This window comes from Salvelinus alpinus, chromosome 28 (assembly GCF_045679555.1).
Source record: "Salvelinus alpinus chromosome 28, SLU_Salpinus.1, whole genome shotgun sequence".
NCBI classification, from domain to species: domain Eukaryota; kingdom Metazoa; phylum Chordata; class Actinopteri; order Salmoniformes; family Salmonidae; genus Salvelinus; species Salvelinus alpinus.
In genome coordinates, this window is record NC_092113.1 from 1536287 (window position 1) to 1555781 (window position 19495).

The following is a 19495-nucleotide window of genomic DNA, read 5'->3' on the forward strand; positions in this document are numbered from 1 at the left end:
CTCCAGTGTTAATTTGCTAAATTGTAGTTACTTGCTACTATGGCCTGTTTATTGCCTTACCTCCTCACGCCACTTGAACACACTGTATTTAGACTTTCTTTCTTTTCTATTGTGTTGTCTATTGACTGTACGCTTGTTTATTCCATGTGTAACTCTGTGTTGTTGTTTGTGTCGCACTGCTTTGCTTTATCTTGGCCAGGCCGCAGTTGTAAATGTGAACTTGTTCTCAACTAGCTTACCTCGTTAAATAAAGGTGAAATAAAAAATTAAAAAAACGAAATATTATGAACACCTTCCTAATACTGCGTTGCACCCCCCCCCCCCCCTCCATGTCTCAATTGTCTCAAGGCTTAAAAATTATTCTTTAACCTGTCTCCTTTCCTTCAAATAAAGGTTTTTTATTTAATTTAATTTTTTAAATAAATCTACACGGATTTGAAGTGGATTTAACAAGTGACATCAAAAGGGATCATAGCTTTCACCTGGATTCACCTGGTCTGTCCATAATAAAGCGTTGCTCTACCTTCTTAACAGCACTATCAACAAGGCAGTCCCTGCAGGCTCTAGTTTTGTCGCACCTGGACTACTGTTCAGTCGTGTGATCAGGTGCCACAAAGAGGGACAATTGGCTCAGAACAGGGCAGCACGGCTGGCCATTGAATGCACACAGAGAGCTAATATGAATAATATGCATGTCAGTCTCTCCTGGCTCAAAGTGGACTTCATCACTACTTGCATTTATGAGAGGTATTGACATGTTGAATGCACCGAGGTGTGTGTTTGAACTACTGGCAAACACCTCGGACACTCATGCATACCCCACAAGACATGCCACCAGAGGTCTCTTCACAGTCCTCAAGTCCAGAACAGACTATGGGAGGTGCAAAGTACTACATTGAGCCATGACTACATGGAACTCTATTCCACATCAAGTAACTGATGCAAGCAGTAAAATTAGATAAAAAACAGATTAAAAAACACCTTATGGAACAGCGGGGACTGTGAAGCAACACAAGCATAGGCACAGACACATATATACAAATACAGTTGAAGTCGGAAGTTTACAAACACCAAGCCAAATAAATTCAAACTCCGTTTTTCACAATTCACATTTAATCCTAGTAAAAAACCCTGTCTTAGGTCAGTTAGGATCACCATTTTATTTAAGAATGTGAAATGTCAGAATAATAGTAGAGAGAAAGATTTATTTCAGCTTTTATTTCTTTCATCGCATTCCCAGTGGGTCAGAAGTTTACATACACTCAATTAGTATTTGGTAGCTTTGACTATAAATTGTTTAACTTGGGTCAAACATTTCGGGTAGCCGTCCACAAGCTTCCCACAATAAGTTGGGTGAATTTTGGCCCATTCCTCCTGTCAGAGCTGGTGTAACTGAGTCAGGTTTGTAGGCCTCCTTGCTCGCACACGCTTTTTCAGTTCTGCCCACAAATTTTCTATGGGATTGAGGTCAGGGCTTTGTGATGGCCACTCCAATACCTTGACTTTGTTGTCCTTAAGCCATTTTGCCACAACTTTGGAAGTATGCTTGGGGTCATTGTCCATTTGGAAGACCCACTTGCAACCAAGCTTTAACTTCCTGACTGATGTCTTGAGATGTTGCTTCAATATATCCACATCATTTTCATTCCTTATGTTCACATCTATTTTGTGAAGTGCACCAGTCCTTCCTGCAGCAAAGCACCCCCACAACATGATGCTGACACCCCTGTGCATCACGGTTGGGATGGTGTTATTCGGCTTGCAAGACTCCCCTTTTTCCTCCAAACATAACAATGGTCATTATGGCCAAACAGTTATATTTTTGTTTCATCAGACCAGAGGACATTTCTCCAAAAAGTACGATCTTTGTCGCCTTGTGCAGTTGCAAACCGTAGTCTGGCTTTTTTATGACGGTTTTGGAGCAGTGGCTTCTTACTTGCTGAGCGGCCTTTCAGGTTATGTCGATATAGGACTTGTTTTACTGTGGATATATATACTTTTGTTCCTTGTTTCCTCCAGCATCTTCACAAGGTCCTTTGCTGTTGTTCTGGGATTGATTTGCACTTTTCGCACCAAAGTATGTTCATCTCTAGGAGACAGAACACATCTCCTTCCTGAGCGGTATGACGGCTGCGTGGTCCCATGGTGTTTATACTTGCGTACTATTGTTTGTACAGATGAACGTGGTACCTTCTGTCATTTGGAAATTGCTCCCAAGGATGAATCAGACTTGTGGAGGTCTAAAATAAAAATCTGAGGTCTTGGCTGATTTATTTAGACTTTCCCATGATGTCAAACAAAGAGGCAATGAGTTTGAAGGTAGGCCTTGCAATACATCCACAGGTACACCTCCAATTGACTCAAATGATGTCAATTAGCCTATCAGAAGCTTCTAAAGCCATGACATAGTTTTCTGTAATGTTCCAAGCTGTTTAAAGGCACAGTCAACTTAGTGTATGTAAACTTCTGACCCACTGGAATTGTGATACAGTGAATGATAAGTGAAATAATCTGTCTGTAAACAATTGTTGGAAAAATTACTTGTGTCATGCACAAAGTAGATGTCCTGACCAACTTGCCAAAACTATAGTTTGTTAATTAACAAGAAATTTGTGGAGTGGTTGAAAAACGAGTTTTAATGACACCAACCTAAGTGTATGTAAACTTCTGACTTCAACTGTACATACACACGCAATAACATGCACACATACACACACACTTAGCCTGACATTCTTCACTACCAGTACTGCCTTGGCAGCAGCTAATGGGGATCCATAATTAATACAAATACAAATACAGCGGGCCAGAACATAATTACAAATCATTTGTAGACTGCAAATAGACCGCAAGAAGCCCAAACAGATATAATATTTGACTAAAACATAATAATTTCAAACCTTGCTTACATTTGTATACGATCACATATATCTCTCTATTATGCATTGGAATACTTTGTAACAGATTTCCAAAATCAAAATTACTTGGAGCTGATTTGCTGGTGTTTTTACTGTCTTTAATGACCATCAATAAAACATTTAAAAAACTTGGGGGCCAACTAAAATCCCTGGGCCGCCAGTTGGGGAACCCTGCCATACAGCACTGCAGACACACCATGCTGAGTTCACCTAAAGCACACAGATCCATATGGAGAGAGAGACGAAGAGAGGGAGGGAGAAGAGGGAAGGGAGAGAGTGTACTTAGGGGGAACACCGCACCGAGGAAGCTTTATAATGAGGGAGATACATGACATATGAATAATAGTTTATCATGCAGATAGATCTTGCAACACTAGAGCTCGTATATGAATTGTATTTTCTCATTCTGTGTCTGGATGAGATATGCACTGTGTATTACAGTGAAGGTGTATTCAACACTCATTTATTGTTGTTTATCCTCCTCTCTGAGGGAATGAGATTTAGGCAATACTTCATACTGCAAGTAAATAGTGAACAACTTCGTATAGACCCTATCCACACTTTAGAGATAATATTGGGCAACATTTTAAAGAAAACAGACTGGGAATGCTACACTGATTCTTCAATATGTTCTGCCTTTTTTTCTGTAGTGTGTCTGTAGTGTACTGTCCAATAAAACCCTATTTCCATTTTCTGGGACAGATACTATTCCCTCCCCCTGTGCATGTCTAGTCCATCACCAGCTGTGTGTGTGTTCCTCCAGGTACAGCTGGGTGTGTGTGTGTTCTTTCTGCGCTGTAGAGTGGTACTCCTGCTGGGATCTGACCCCTGCTGCCCTCAGGGTCACAGTTCACCCCCCCCCCCCGTCCCTTACAACACTCTTAGGACTGGTAGTGAAGACTGTCAGGCTAAGTGTGTGTATGTGTTTCACACATCTGGGTGATGCTCAGTAGCCATTTGACGTTCCAGAATGCTCTCTCCACAGTCATCTTCATCTCTCTCAATCGATCGCCCTTCATCAGTCATTGAAGAATTGCCCTTTTGTCTTGCCATTGTATTGGATGCCCATGACTTAATGCATTGTGGAATATGTTAGCTAACGTTAGCGAACGGTCGTGGAGAAAACAAGACAAATGGAATATGTTAGCTAACGTTAGCGGACGGTCGTGGAGAACACTAGACAAATGGAGCATGTTAGCTAACGTTAGCGAACGGTCGTGGAGAACACTAGACAAATGGAACATGTTAGCTAACGTTTGCAAACTATTTCCCTTGTTGAACACACCTCAGCTTTCAGATAACTGAACTCCTCCCTCAGCGGAAGACGGCATCTCTCTCCGCCAATCAGAGCCTTCCCTCGGCAGGGCTGTACTCCAATAGCTCCCAGGACCACAGAGGTAGCAGGCCATAATTGAGGGATTAATATAATTTTCATGGATTTGAGGGAGCTACCTAACTGGCCCTCACTGCTCCCAGTACAGCTGGTATCTCAATGACCAAGGCCCCACTTCATTTCACAAATACAGAGGAATGAGCACTGGGCTTTTTAAGATAGCAACCCCATTTGCTCCATCCCCTTCAGCTTGGGAAGGAAAGACGTTTTGGAAGAGTATTAACTTGTCAATGACAAAAATGTCAGACTTCTTCAACAGACCCAATATGAGCTGGCTCATCACATATTCAGTGAAACACAAGCTCCTCTTTGATGGGCTTATCGGTAACGGACATCTGTGTTGTGCAATTAATACTTCAGATTAGAGTCTATTTGTTTACTCACAGTTAATTTTGTACACTCTGTGAAAATGATTTGAGTGCAAAGTGGTTTGCATTGGGTCATGACTGTGTGGTCATTCTCTCCTTCGGTTGCACTGAGTGTGCAACAATTAAGGGCTCTATTGTCAAACACACGCTCATTTGCAATTTCGACCTGTCAAAGCCGGTAATTTTCTAGTTTCAAACCCTAGTGCCAGGGTTGGTCATGTACCTGTCTTATATGAGCTTGCTTGCGCTGAGGTGGGAGAGGTGGCAATATCTGAGGTGTGTCCATAATAAAAAATGTGCTCCAAAGTGCCAATTTCAGAATGCACTGGTGGGGATATTTAAGACAAACCAAAAGGTGGTCTTAGCAGTAACATCGTTGGTTATGGCATACTGTGAGTAAACATTCCCTTTTTATCTAGGTTACACATTATTTGAGCCAGCTCCTGTTATTATTTTGGATGTGTGTAAAAACTCCTCCATGTAGGCTCCAGGAATGAGATTTATTTAACTAGGCAAGTCAGTTCAGAACAAATTATTATTTTCAATGACAGCATAGGAACAGTGGGGTAACTGTCTTGTTCAGGGGCAGAATGACAGATTTTTACCATGTCAGCTCAGGGATTTGATCTTGTAACCTTTCAGTTACTAGTCCAACGCTCTAACCACTAGGCTACCTACCACTTTGGGGATATTCTGGTGACACAGGTAATAAGAAACATTTAAATTATTTGACTGTAACAATTTTGTTTTCATTTCGTTTGATTAAAAAAACTGCCCTTTTGTAGGCTACCCTTTCCCCTTTATAACAAAAGCTGGTTCAACAGCAAAGGATCTGGTGTCTTATTATCCTGGCCATGCATTAGCCAAGTAGTCTATCCATAAAATGTTTCTAAATGGTCTACTTGTGAGGCTTTTGCCGTCATGCTTTTGCATTATTCATAATTCACATAGGCCTACCTGCAGTGCATACTCCATTCGTTTTATATCCATCCCCATTTCCAAAGAGTGCCTCTTGTCCGGTTACCAAAGATGTGCTCCTCCAAACATCTTCAAATGTTTCAGTCAAATATATATATTTTTTTACTGTTGCTATCACTCGTTACTGTAGTCTATGCTTTTTAAATAAACTGTAGTATCAATCCACAATGGACTAGGATGAGAATATTCCGTGCCCCCAGCCGTATTGGAGTTGATGACAACGCAAAGACCGTCAATAACCTACAGAACTTGAGACAAACGCATGCAGTATTAAGTCATGGAACGCCTTGATTGGCCAGGCCCTCATTACACCTACAACATCAAAACCCAGCCCTTGCTCGCCACCGCCAGCTAATGCGGTCATAATTCCAACTGTGAAAATAGCTAAAATATTTATAAAATAAAATAGAAAAAACACCCTATAGCGCTATAGCGCCAGTGCTCAGTGCTTAGATTTACCATTGCGGTAGGTTTGTTAAAATAGAGCCATGACATTTCCATGTCAGATTATTAGACAAACACAACATTTTATAATGAACCTGTGTGTGTGAGTGTGTGTGAGTATGTGTTACTCACCACCTTGATTCGGTCTTATGTAGCAAAATTTGATTTATTTTTTATTTATTTTTTTACATTCGATAAAAGTAGAGACTCAGAGCTACAAAATGGTATATCACACACTGCATTTAAGGAACAATGGGAAAGTAATTCTGCTTTGAAAGTTGATCAACTTGTAAACTCACTTTTGAGAAAATTGCCTTTGAATGTTTTGCTAGTGAAGAGCTCTTCTTTGTCAACACCCATTCAGCATTGTTCACACCCTCACCCTAAGCTTTATCCACACCCATCTCGTTTCGCTCTCGAAGCACACACTTGACGCTCTGGCCAATGATTGCAGACGTTTACTGACATTACAGAGGTTTACTGACATCGGCCATATTCAACGGGTGTTGTACACACATCACGTAACGTTAGCTAGTTAAACAATGAACAGTGCCAACAATGCCACAGTGCTGGGAGCTAACCAACCAGGGGCCTGTTGCACAAAACTAGAATAAGGGATTAAGCCAGGATATCTTGGTGATCCTGGCTCAATTGATCCGTAATCCGGTTGCACTAAAGATGGATAGGGGGCAGGAGGATATGTTATGGTATAAATTACCATGGAGATTTATTCTGTGGAGCTAGCCTGCTCCAGACCAGGCTAAATTCCAGGATCTATTTAATCTCATCCCTAATGTCAGTCAGCAGTCACCACAAATGGAAACCAATAGTTATTTCACTGCTCACTATACATTGTTATCACATATAACTAGACCCACTGTTATTATTTAAACGTTTGTGATCATTAATTTCAATGATTTTGGATAAAAAATGATTTTTAGATGATGTTGCTATCATTAGATAATTTACAGTTTCCCATAGACTATAAGGCTATATATAAAATGATAGAATATTAGGGCCACAGAGGGAAAAAAAACACAAGTCATAATATTGTAACCAGTTGTTTTAAAGGAGGACAGTTGTTAAAATGACAGATGTGGGGCATTTCGTGAAATTGTACTTCAGTATGGTTTCATAAACAAAGACATGCTGATGTGCCAGAATATTAAGTATCACATTGTCATAAGTATCAAAACTGTAAAAACAATATGTAGCTTTTCTGCAGAAAGAACCAGCCTCATAAATTTATGACTTTATCCTTTTTCTTCAGTGTGGCCCTAGTACTCTGTCATATAAACAAATACACATTCCATATGAATATAAAAACACAATGTGTAACATTATGTTCCTTTATTGAATAAGGACAAAACAAAGCAGGTAAACCATCAGCTCCTTTCGAAACTGAAGTCACAGTGACTCTACAAGATGGAAAGCACAGAATCCAAGCATATTATACAAAATGATACATACACATTCAAAGGTCTGTATATAACACACCCTGCATGTCTGCACACTAAAATAAATGCAGGACAAATCCATACACATCAACTGAACAGACAAATGAATGGATGCAGTAGCCTCCCTGCAGCCTTGTATTACACACAGTATACCGCACAAACATCATAAGAGGCCAAATTCGTCAAAAAACGAACCCAAAAAAACCCAAATTCCTCTGCCACCGCAGGACATATTTAACCAAAATTGAAAGCACACATACTAACTAAAATAATTCAACACATATTGGTCCCTCAGCAGCCGACCACTGTCGTCATCAGGGAAGATTGCCGGATTGTCTCAGTCCATGGCTGGTGGCACTCTGGGGGCCCTCTCCTTCCTCAGGCAGGCCACATTGTGGAGGACAGCACAAGCCACAGTAATATCACATGCCCTAACAGGGCTGACCCTTAATTTGTGAAGGCAGTGAAAGCGTGCCTTCAGGAGGCCAAAGGTCATTTCAACTCTGGCCCTGGTCCTGGCATGGGCATGGTTGTAGGCCTGCTGTGCTTCCTGGGGGTCTGTGAAAGGTGTCAGGAGAAAAGGCTGGCAGCCATACCCCCTGTCTCCCAGCAACACACCAGAGAATTCACCTGTCAACACAAAATCTCATCATTACTACCTCATAAACACAGTGATATTCTTGACACAGCCATGATGGTTATAAATAGGGGTTGTGTGGCTTACCTTGTGATAGGCACTGATAGATTTCAGAGGCCCGAAAGATTCTGGAGTCATGGACTGAGCCAGGCCATTTTGCCACAACATTGCTGATCACACAGTCAGCATTGCAGACCATCTGAAATCATAAGATGAGGAATATTACACCAATCAATGCACATCACTGGCAATGCAGAGTGTTCGTCAATGGACAATATCAAAAAGTTATGTTCACCTGAACATTAATGCTGTGAAAGGATTTCCTATTCACAAAATCAGCCTCATGGGCACCTGAGGGGGCTTTTATCCTTATGTGTGTGCAGTCCACTGCACCAATGACATTGGGGAAACCTGTCACACAAAGTAATGAGTATCCTACTATGTGTTAACAGTTGTCCTGTAATTTGTAGATCCTCTTACCTGCAATCCTATAGAACTCCTCTTTGATGTCACAGAGTCTTCTGTGGCCAGGGAAGGAGATGAAGACATCTGCTAATGCTTTGATAGCCAGACACACACTCCTTATTGTGCGGCAAATTGTGGCCTTGTTCAGCTGTTCTGCATCCCCCACTGAGTACAGGAAGGCTCCACTAGCAAAAAAGCGCAAGGCCACACAAACCATTTGCTCCACACTCAGTGCATGGCTCCGTGCAGTGCGGTGCATAATCCTGGGACCCAGTAGTCTGCATAGATACCTGATGCCATCTGCAGAAAACCTGTATCTTTCATATAGATGGTCATCAGGGAAGGCCAGTGGGTCCAACCGGTCCCTGAAGACCCTTTCTCGCCTGAAGGCTCTCCTCAGCACAAGTGCTTCTTCATCCACCACATCTCGCACGAATGGGCATGCCATTGTCAGAGCAGAAAGGAACACACAATTTTGGGCCTTTTACATTTACATTTACATTTAAGTCATTTAGCTGACGCTCTTATCCAGAGCGACTTACAAATTGGAAAGTTCATACATATTCATCCTGGTCCCCCCGTGGGGAATGAACCCACAACCCTGGCGTTGCAAGCGCCATGCTCTACCAACTGAGCCACACGGGACCTTCATATAGGCTAGTGGCCACACCTGGTGCTGGGGGGGTGGGCAAAAGAGGGCGATGCCTTATAACGATGACTTGGTTGTACTGATTGCTGGGAAAATAAAAAAAACCTTAGAAAGATGCCACCGTCCTGTGTGCTCACAATAAGAGCTCATATGTCATGGCTCACTTGACTTTACGAGAATATACCAAATTTTTATTTTGAGCTGTGTCATCTTCTTGGAGCTGGGGGAGGAAAGAAAAATAATGATTAATACATTTGTGTTACAGTTAGCATACAGTGTACATTGAAGGCATATCTCACCTCCCTCTCAAGTTTTTTTATTTCAAGGTCCAGTTTCCTAATTGTCCTCTTTTTTATTTCGGACTCCAGTGCAAGATTTTCCATCTTTTTCTTCTTGTACTGAATGTCTATGTCTGCCAGTTCTATTTGGCGCCGGAGGTGGTTGCCATACAACTTTCTGATAGCTTGTGAGCTCTGTGAACACAATACAATTAGCGCAGCTGGAATTTGGCAGGATGTGGTGTCCTTTTATTAATACGCACTATGTTGCCAGGCTGGTTTTCCCACTGTATAGCATCTGGGTCCTGTAAAAGAAATTAGATTTTTTGATTTTGATGAGGACTCCTCACCATTGTAGAGTAAATAGTACTTTCACAGTCTTAACATGATACCTCATGCCTTCTGGAATCCAGAGAGATGGTCTCCTCCTCATCATCGTCTCCATCATGTGCTGTTGCTGCTGCACTGGGGCCTTCACCCTATCACATTTAATCGGATTCATATTGAAGCTAGTAGACAAGACATGCCAGGCCTACAGTATGCCTTTGATGGAGTACTCACTGGATCAGCATCGTCTGGTGCTTGTGCTGGTGGCTCTTACAGGAACACAGTGCTGCCAGACACTGCAAGGCAATAGGTAAACCAAAGTCAGACAGTCCAAATTGATTCAATATGAATGTGGTTGTATCCCATGTAGAGATGGAAGGACATACCTTGAATGAAGCGGGTGGCATCTTGGGAGGAACCTATGCTCGTCTCTTTCCCCCCAGGGATCCCCTCTAAGACGGGCCTGCCTTTATTTAGCTCCAAGGCCATGTCCTCTGCTGGGGTAAGGTCAGCCTTTGGTGACCCACCACCCGTGCCTTGTCTGTGGGTATTCTTTTTCACTGCTAAAACAGTACAGACAATGTGTGAGCAGGCACCTTCTGGGTACAATATATGCTTGTGCTTTGTTAAATATTAGTCAGGGACCATACCATTCTGCAGAATGTTCTTGTATTTGATTTTGACCTGCTGCCATGTCCGTTTTGGCCCGTTCATGTTTAATCTACACACACACACACACACACACACACACACACACACACACACACACACACACACATTTAATGGAGTCACACTGCAAAAAATTACTTGGTATTTTTGTCTTGTTTTCAGTAAAAATATCAAAAAGTTTATCATGGCTTTATACAGTGTGATGGAGTTACTTTACACAATTTCACTCATATCTGCAGTGCATTTCAATTAAAAATTTAACCGTTTCATAATTACAGTACAACTGCATTTTTGGAGATGTGAATTAAATATTTGAATTGTAATTGTGATGTTTCAGCGGAGCGGTGAGTGTGTAATTGTGCACTACTTACGCATTCAGGCGGTCTGCAATACTTTGCCACGCTTTTTCTCTTTGCTTTATCACTGTGGCGGTGTTGCCTTTCTTCTTAATTATATCTTTTACCTCCTCGTATGCCTCCATGAGGATTTGTGCTTCCGACGGGGAAAAGTACGCGGCTCTAGTTGCCATGGTAAATCAGTTAATCTGTGATCTGTGGCGGGGTCTATTTGAGTGAGCCGTGAGCGCGCACCTATCCAGGATTGGTTTCACCTGGCTTAATGAATCCGTGTCTGCTCATCCTGGCTTGGTCTTTGTGCAACCAATTAAGCCTGGACGCACATGTTTTGGCTTCATTGAGCTCAGCTGAGTCATTTATCCCGGATGTCTTAATTCTACTTTTGTGCAACAGGCCCCAGGTTGGGCTCTAGCTAAAACAGCACATGGCTCTGGGAAACAAATAATAACATCAGCTAGGGAGCCAGCCAGCCAGCTAACGTTAGCTAGCTAGCTAACAGTACACTTTAGCTTAAGAAATACAGCTAGCTAGGTAAACAATGTACCTAGCTAGGTAAACAACCATTTCAATATTAGCTAACTAGAACAGCAAACAGTTAACAATTTTATTCATATTTGCAGATGGCAAACAAGTTTGTTATTAAGGCACATGAAAGTTTACATGTTCAAGAAGGAATTTCTGCCAAAAAACAAATTTTGATTAAAAAATATGTTTTATGTTCAAACGGCTCTCCTGTGAAGTCGTGACTTGCGATATACGCCTAGTTTCCTGATTTGGGTCACATGTGTGTTAGTAATGGAGGGGGTGAATCGATAGAGTTACATATCGCAATATTATTTTTGGACAATATTATGTTGATTTGACTCCAAGTATTGATTTTAAATATATATATAATTATTATTTTTTGCTACTGTGGGTAGCGTTAGCTAGCGCTATTCGGCTGTATCAGCGCCAAAACTATTTATTTTTTCATCCCATTGCTTGTTCTCCATCTTCTTTTTAAATAGTGAGCCAACATGTTTTCAGCACTTTTATTTAGCTGACTGATCAAAACATTTTCTCTCTGTGTGCGTGAGTGAGTGTATGTGACACCTCGTAATAGCTTTCCCTCTCCTTGGCAAGTCCTTACAGTACCTGCAGCTCTCTCCGGGGGTTGCCTCTGCAATATACCTAATGTGTATAGTACCTGTCCAGAGAGAGAAGAGAGTGGGAAACTGTGTATGTAGCTATGTGGATGTTTGCAGTGCTGTGTTTTATTATCGCTTTATCTGTCCTGATCCTAGCTCTCTCTCCCTCCCTGTCCCCCAAAAGTAGTTGATTAAGACCTTTCCTGTTAGGCCAGAGAGGAAATTGTCATGCAGGTCTCGTGCTCTGCTCTCTACATCAACACCAGCGGTCAGGAAGAGTCATCTAAACTCACCCAGTTCCTGTCTGAGTACTTTTAACGTGCAGCCTTCCTGCCTCCATTGAGTTAATCACTGATCTGTTTGTGATTTGACAAGGAAAGGTAATATTTCCAACCGTTTGCCTTGACCAGGGCCATCTCCAGGCATTAGCAATATTTTTTGGGGGGGGGCCTCTCAGTCAGGATCTCAACTCATTGGAGAGTTAAAATACACAAGGTGTAATTGCGAAATTTGGTTGTACATAAGCAGTTTTTCGCTTTTTCGTTAAGTCAGGCACTGAGAGTCACTCAATTAGCATGTAAGTTAACAATTTTTTGATTGGTAAGTTAGTCTAGCCAGCTATCTAAACTTGTAGTTATCATGACAGAATACCGACCTGGCATGCAGGGCAGGTGCCCGGGGGGACCTGACCTCCAGGGGGCCCCCATTGATTTTGTTAGTCACTCTCACTCAGATATCATTAACATGGCATAAATCTTGGCAAAATGTGTAGAATTGCAGGAAATTTGCTTTAAAACTGTAAAGATTTCTCTTCACACCATGGCAAAATGTGTAGAATTGCAGGAAATGAGTTGTAAAACTTCAAAAATGTTCTCTCTGCCCCATGGAAATTAAGTAGAAGTGGATGTTTGTTTTTGTATAAAATTGCTATATTTTCTCTCCGCCCCATGGCAAAATGTGTAGAATTGCAGGAAATTAACTTTAAAACATACATTTCTCTCCTCCACTAAAATGTCCACAAAAATGTTTTGCTAGGGCCAGCCGTGGCCATAACCAATCAAATCCTTTTGTTGAGTGATTACTTTGAGAATGGAAGGAAGGAGGGAAGGAAGGATGCATTTAAAAATAATCCAAACATAGCCCTAGAGCTCTCTGGCGAGTGCTTGGAAGATAATGGTGACATCACACACACACACCTCAAATTCAGAAAACATGGGGAAAAGCATTGTCTTACATCAGTCTAGGTAGGGGAATAATTGAACATACTGGACATGATCTTTAGGGATGGTATTAGTCTTGGTTTCATATTATTGTCCCCCTAAGTGTTTCTGTTGTGCCCATGTGCTCTTTTTACAAGGCCAAGAGGCCATCCCAGTAATGCTATTAGCTAGCTAGTATAGATAGGAGTCAGATGGGCAAAGAGTTGAATTCATGCCAAAGCCAAGGTTTTTTTTCCATGAATGCAGAGCTATGATAGTTCAAATGACACTTACAGTTGAAGTCGGAAGTTTACATACACCTTAGCCAAATACGTTTAAACTCAGTTATTCACAATTCCTGACATTTAATCCTAGTAAAAATTGCCTATCTTAGGTCAGTTAGGATCACAATTTTATTTTAAGAATGTGAAATGTCAGAATAATAGTAGAGAGAATGATTTATTTCAGCTTTTATTTCTTTCATCACATTCCCAGTGGGTCAGAAGTTTACATACACTTAATTAGTACTTGGTAGCATTGCCTTTAAATTGTTTAACTTGAGTCAAACGTTTCAGGTAGCCTTCCACAGGCTTCCCAAAATAAGTTGGGTGAATTTTGGCCCATTCCTCCTGACAGAGCTGGTGTAACTGAGTCACGTTTGTAGGCCTTGCTCGCACACGCTTTTTAAGTTCTGCCAATACATTTTCTATGGGATTGAGGTCATGGCTTTGTGATGGCCACTCAAATACCTTGACTTTGTCGTCCTTAAGCCATTTTGCCACAACTTTGGAAGTATGCTTGGGTTCATTTTCCATTTGGAAGACACATTTGCGACCAAGCTTTAACTTCCTGACTGATTTCTTGAGATATTGCTTCAATATATCCACATAACTTTCCTACCTCATTATGCCATCTATTTTGTGAAGTACCTGCAGCAATGCACCCCCACAACATGATGCTGCCAGCCCCGTGCTTCACGGTTGGGATGGTGTTCTTCGGCTTGCAAGCATCTCCCTTTTTCCTCCAAACATAACGATGGTCATTATGGCCAAACAGTTCTATTTTTGTTTCATCAGACCAGAGGACATTTCTCCAAAAAGTACGAGCTTTGTCCCCATGTGCAGTTGCAAACCGTAGTCTGGCTTTTTTATGGTGGTTTTGGAGCAGTGGCTTCTTACTTGCTGAGCGGCCTTTCAGGTTATGTCGATATAGGACTTGTTTTACTGTGGATATAGATATTTTTGTACCTGTTTCCTCCAGCATCTTCACAAGGTCCTTTGCTGTTGTTCTGGGATTGATTTGCACTTTTCGCACCAAAGTACGTTCATCTCTAGGAGACCGAACGCGTCTCCTTCCTGAGCAGTATGACGGCTGCGTGGTCCCATGGTGTTTATACTTGCGTACTGATGTTTGTACAGATGAACGTGGTACCTTCAGGCGTTTGGAAATCACTTGTGTCATGCACAAGTAGATATCCTAACCGAGTTGTCAAAACTAGTTTGTTAACAAGAAATTTGTGGAGTGGTTGAAAAACACTATTTAATGACTCCAACCTAAGTGTATGTAAACTTCTGACTTCAACTGTATACAATCAATACACAACATCGTCATAGCCATAGCTCTCGAGAATCAATGGGCCATCCAAGTAATGTTATTAGCTAGCTAGTGTAGGACTCGGAAAAGGACTTGCCAAAGCCAAGGTTATTTTCCATGAATGCAGAGCTGTGATAGTCAAAATTCTGTATTTTACACAGCTTTTTTTTCAAGTGTGATAACTAGGAAGAGTCTTGGTGGTTCCAAACTTCATCCATGTATGAATGATGGAGACCGCTGTGTTCTTGGGGACCTTCAATGCTGCAGAAATGTTCTGGTACCCTTCCCAGATATGTGCCTCGACAAAATCCTGTCTTGGAGCTCTACAGACAATTCCTTTGACCTCATGGCCTATTTTTGCTCTGACATGTACTGTCAACTGTGGGACCATATATAGACAGGTGTGTGCCTTTTCAGACCATGTCCAGTCAATTAGTCTCTTGTTACAGGTTAGAACAGGGAGATACTCAACTTCAGGAGTTTATGGTTGTATGTACCTCGACTCTTTCAGTGCTAGTCTCTTGTTAGAACAGGGAGATACTCAACTTCAGGAGTGTATGTGTCACGTTCCTGACCTGTTTTCTTTTGTCTTGTATTAATTTAGTTGGTCAGGGCGTGAGTTGGGTGGGTTTGTCTATGTGTGATTTTCTATGTTGGGATGTTTGTGTTCGGCCGGGTATGATTCTCAATCAGAGGCAGCTGTCAATCATTGTCCCTGATTGAGAATTATACTTAGGCAGCCTGGGTTTCACATGTGTTTTGTGGGTGTTTGTATCTCGTGTCAGTGTTCGTGCCACACGGGACTGTTTTCGGTTTGGTCACGTTTGTTGTTTTTGTATTTGTAAGTGTTCAGTTTACGTTCATTAAATAATGACCACTTTCCACTCTGCGTATTGGTCCGATCCGCCTCGCCTCTCCTCGTCCGAGGAGGAGGATTACGACTGCCGTCACAGTATGGCTGCATGAAAGTTATTTTAATAAAATTACCAATTCATTGTACTTCTCCACCTAATTCAAAACCATTTGAACTCTTAATCAAGTGAGTTCCCTCTCTTGTCTCTTGTTTTTGCCCTAAAAGAAAAGTTGTATATATTTTTTAACAATCAAATTTTTTTTTTTATGTGTAAATGGCATGTTATAGAAGGGTCCAGACACTTTTCTTGCGATTTCATTTGTTTTTGAGAAACTTGCCTCAACCAGCATCCCTGTTGTGCAATATGGGGTCTCTGAAAGAACATGAACAAATGCTCCAAAACACCCAAATACATCCTTTTACAAACGGAAACACTCTCAGTATAGTAATGCAGGTCTTTAGATGTGGTACACATGAAATGGTGGCATTCCAAACTTTATCCACTTCGTTATTCCATTTTGTGCTACTCGAGCTGCTTTCCCTATCCAGCTGAAGGGTCTAGACCCTTCTATAACATGCAATTTACATCAAAAATAGAGTTTTGGTTGTAAAAAAAAAACTCCTTTAATGAGATATATAGATCGATATAAGGATCCTTTTATATAAGGATATCGATAATGGCGCAGAAGGAGATGGCTGCTGTTTTACGATCCCGTACCAATTGTGCTATTGTGTATGTTTTTTTGTTATTTGTAGCTTATTTTGTACATAATGTTTCTGCCACTGTGTCTTATGAAAAGTGCTTCTTGATATCAGGGCAGTGATTACTCACCCCGTACTCAATCGATCAAAAAAGTCCTTCTTACATCAGCTGTACTGAAACCCAGCCTAAAACCCAAACAGCAAGCAATGCAGGTGTAGAAGCACGGTGGCTAGGAAAAACTCCCTAGAATGGCCAGAACCTAGGAAGAAACCTAGAGAGGAACCAGGCTATGAGGGGTGACCAGTCTTCTTCTGGTTGTGCCGGGTGGAGATTATAACAGAACATGGCCAAGATGTTCAAATGTTCATAGATGACCAGCATGGTCAAATAATAATAATCACAGTGGTTGTCGAGGGTGCAACAAGTCAGCACCTCAGGAGTAAATGTCAGTTGGCTTTTCATATCTGATCATTTAGAGTATCTCTACTGCTCCTGCTTTCTCTAGAGAGTTGAAAACAGCAGGTTTGGGACAGGTCAGGGTTCCATAGCTGCAGGCAGAACAGTTGAAACTGGAGCAGCAGCACGGCCAGGTGGAGTGGGGACAGCAAGGAGTCATCAGGCCAGGTAGTCCTGAGACATGGTCCTAGGACTCAGGTCCCCCGAGAGAGAGAAAGAAAGAGAGAAAGAGAGAAAGAAAGAGAGAAAAAGAGAGAAAGAGAGAGAGAATTAGAGAGAGCATACTTAAATTCACACAGGACACCGGACAAGACAGGAGACATACTCCAGATATAACAGACTGACCCTAGCCCCCGACACATAAACTACTGCAGCATAAATACTGGAGGCTGAGACAGGAGGGGTCGGGAGGATGGAGGATTTCTTCTTCTTCAATGAGTCGGACGGGAAGGATTTACTCCAGACACCTGACAAGGCCTTCGTCCCTGTCATTCGCAGGAGGAAAAGATGGAGGTGTTGTGGATGACAGTCCGGGTGCATTGTAAGGATCTGTCGCCGAGGCGGGGTAATCTACCTTTATCATCGGTCCTGTTAGCCAATACACAATACATTTATATTAAAATAGACAAACTATGAGCACGCATATCCTACCAATGGGACATTAAAACTGTAATATCTTATGTTTCACTGAGTCATGGCTGAAAGACGACATGATTAACATACAGCTGGTAGGTTTGAAGCTTTTTTGGCAGGATAGAACAGTGGCCTCTGGTAAGGCAAGGGGTGGCGGCCTATGCATATTTGTAAACAACAGCTGGTGCACGAAATCTAAGGAAGTCTCGAGGTTTTGTCGCCTGAGGTAGAGTATCTCATGATCAGCTGTAGACCACACTATTTACCAAGAAAGTTTACATCTATATTTTTCGTAGCTGTCTATATACCACCGCAGACCGATGCTGGCAATTAGACCGCACTCAATGAGCTTTATACGGCCATAAGCAAACAGGAAAACGCTCATCCAGAGGCGGGGCTCCTAGTTGCCAGGGACTTTAATACAGGGAAACTCAAATCAGTTTTACCTCATTTCTATCAGCACGTTAAATGTGCAACCAGAGGAAAAAAAAACTATAGACCACCTTTACTCCACACAGAGATGTGTACAAAGCTCTCCCTCGCCCTCCATTTGGCAAATCTGACCATATTTCTATCCTCTTGATTCCTGCTTACAAGAAAAAACATAATGCAGGAAGCACCAGTGACTCAGTCAATAAGAAAGTGGCCAGATTAAGCAGATGCTAAGCTACAGGACTGTTTTGCGAGCACAGACTGGAATATGTTCTAGGATTCTTCTGATGACATTGACAAGTACACCACAACAGTCACTGGCTTCATCAACAAGCGCATCGATGACGTCATCCCCACAGTGACCGTACGTACATGTGGCAGGGCTTGCAAACTATTACAGACTACAAAGGGAAGCACAGCCACAAGCTGCCCAGTGACACAAACCTACCAGAAGAGCTAAATTACTTTCATGCTCGCTTCGAGGCAAGTAACACTGAAACATGCTTGAGAGCACCAGCTGTTCAGGATGACTGCGTGATCACTCTCTCCATAGCTGATCTGAGTAAGACCTTTAAACAGGTCAACAGGATGGAGTATAAGGAAGTGTACTCCGAGTATGCGCTGACCAACTGGCAAGTGTCTTCACTGACATTTTCAACTTGTCCCTGACTGAGTCTGTAATACCAACATTTTAAAATGCAGACCACCATAGTCCCTGTGCACAAGAACTCTAAGGTAACCTGCCTAAATGACCACTGACCCGTAGCACTCACATCTGTAGCCATGAAGTGCTTTGAAAGGCTGATCATGGCTCACATCAACGCTATTATCCCAGACAGCCTAGACCCACTCCAATCTGCATTCCGCCCCAACAGATCCACAGATGATGCAATCTCTATTGCACGCCACACTGCCCTTTCCCGTTTTGACAAAAGGAACACCTATGTGAGAGCGTTATTCATTGACTACAGCTAGGCGTTCAACACCATAGTGCCCTCAAAGCTCATCACTAAGCTAAGGATCCTGGGACTAAACACCTCCCTCTGCAACTGGATCTGGGACTTCCTGACTGGCCGCCCCCAGGTGGTAGGGTAGGTAACAACACATCCGCCATGCTGGTCCTCAACACGGGGGCCCCTCAGGGGTGCGTGCTCAGTCCCCTCCTGTACTCCCTGTTCAGTCATGACTGCATGGCAAGGCCCTACTACAATAGCATCATCTATTTTGGCGATGACACAGCAGTATGCCTGATCACCGACAATGATGAGACAGCCTATAGGGAGGAGGTCAGAGACCTGGTCGTGTGGTGCCAGGACAACAACCTCTCCCTCAACATGATCAAGACAAAGGAGATTGTTTACTACAGGAAAAGGAGGACCGAGCATGCCCCCATTCTCATCGACGGGGCTGTAGTTGAACAGGTTGAGAGCTTCAAGTTCCTTGGTGTCCACATCACCAACAAACTATCATGGTCCAAACACACCAAGACAGTCGCGAAGAGGGCATGACAAAGCCTATTCCCCATCAGGAGACTGAAAAAGAAAAAAAAAAAAAGATTTGGCA

General features: G+C 42.3%; 1 protein-coding gene across 8 annotated transcripts; it reads right to left on the reverse strand.

Annotated features, from left to right (window-relative positions):
- Window positions 1-7410: 7410 nt before the first annotated feature.
- On the reverse strand, window positions 7411-11337 carry LOC139556920 (putative nuclease HARBI1). 8 transcript variants are annotated; one of them, XM_071371062.1, is made up of 11 exons: window positions 10952-11337; window positions 10562-10632; window positions 10298-10474; window positions 10146-10180; window positions 9977-10063; window positions 9848-9889; window positions 9606-9779; window positions 9304-9526; window positions 8673-9138; window positions 8280-8391; window positions 7411-8185 (listed from the first exon to the last, which is right to left on the reverse strand). In XM_071371062.1, the coding sequence occupies exons 1-8, from the start codon at window positions 11107-11109 to the stop codon at window positions 9467-9469; spliced, it is 804 nt and encodes a 267-aa protein (XP_071227163.1). In that variant the 5' UTR covers window positions 11110-11337; the 3' UTR covers window positions 7411-8185; window positions 8280-8391; window positions 8673-9138; window positions 9304-9466. The 8 variants fall into 8 exon arrangements, with proteins under 8 accessions (XP_071227163.1, XP_071227154.1, XP_071227159.1 ...); XM_071371053.1 differs by adding an exon at window positions 8488-8603 and having other exon boundaries at window positions 9606-9889; window positions 10146-10207; XM_071371058.1 differs by adding an exon at window positions 8488-8603 and having other exon boundaries at window positions 10146-10207; window positions 10562-11337.
- Window positions 11338-19495: the final 8158 nt, after the last annotated feature.

What these genes read in the sequence shown, in the direction of transcription:
- LOC139556920 (XM_071371053.1), bottom strand. An exon ending in GGAGTTCTATAGGATTGCAG is followed by an intron (nt 8,604 to 8,672) that starts GTAAGAGGATCT and finishes TTTGTGTGACAG; the next exon opens with GTTTCCCCAATGTCATTGGT. An exon ending in CTATCAGTGCCTATCACAAG is followed by an intron (nt 8,186 to 8,279) that starts GTAAGCCACACA and finishes TTGTGTTGACAG; the next exon opens with GTGAATTCTCTGGTGTGTTG.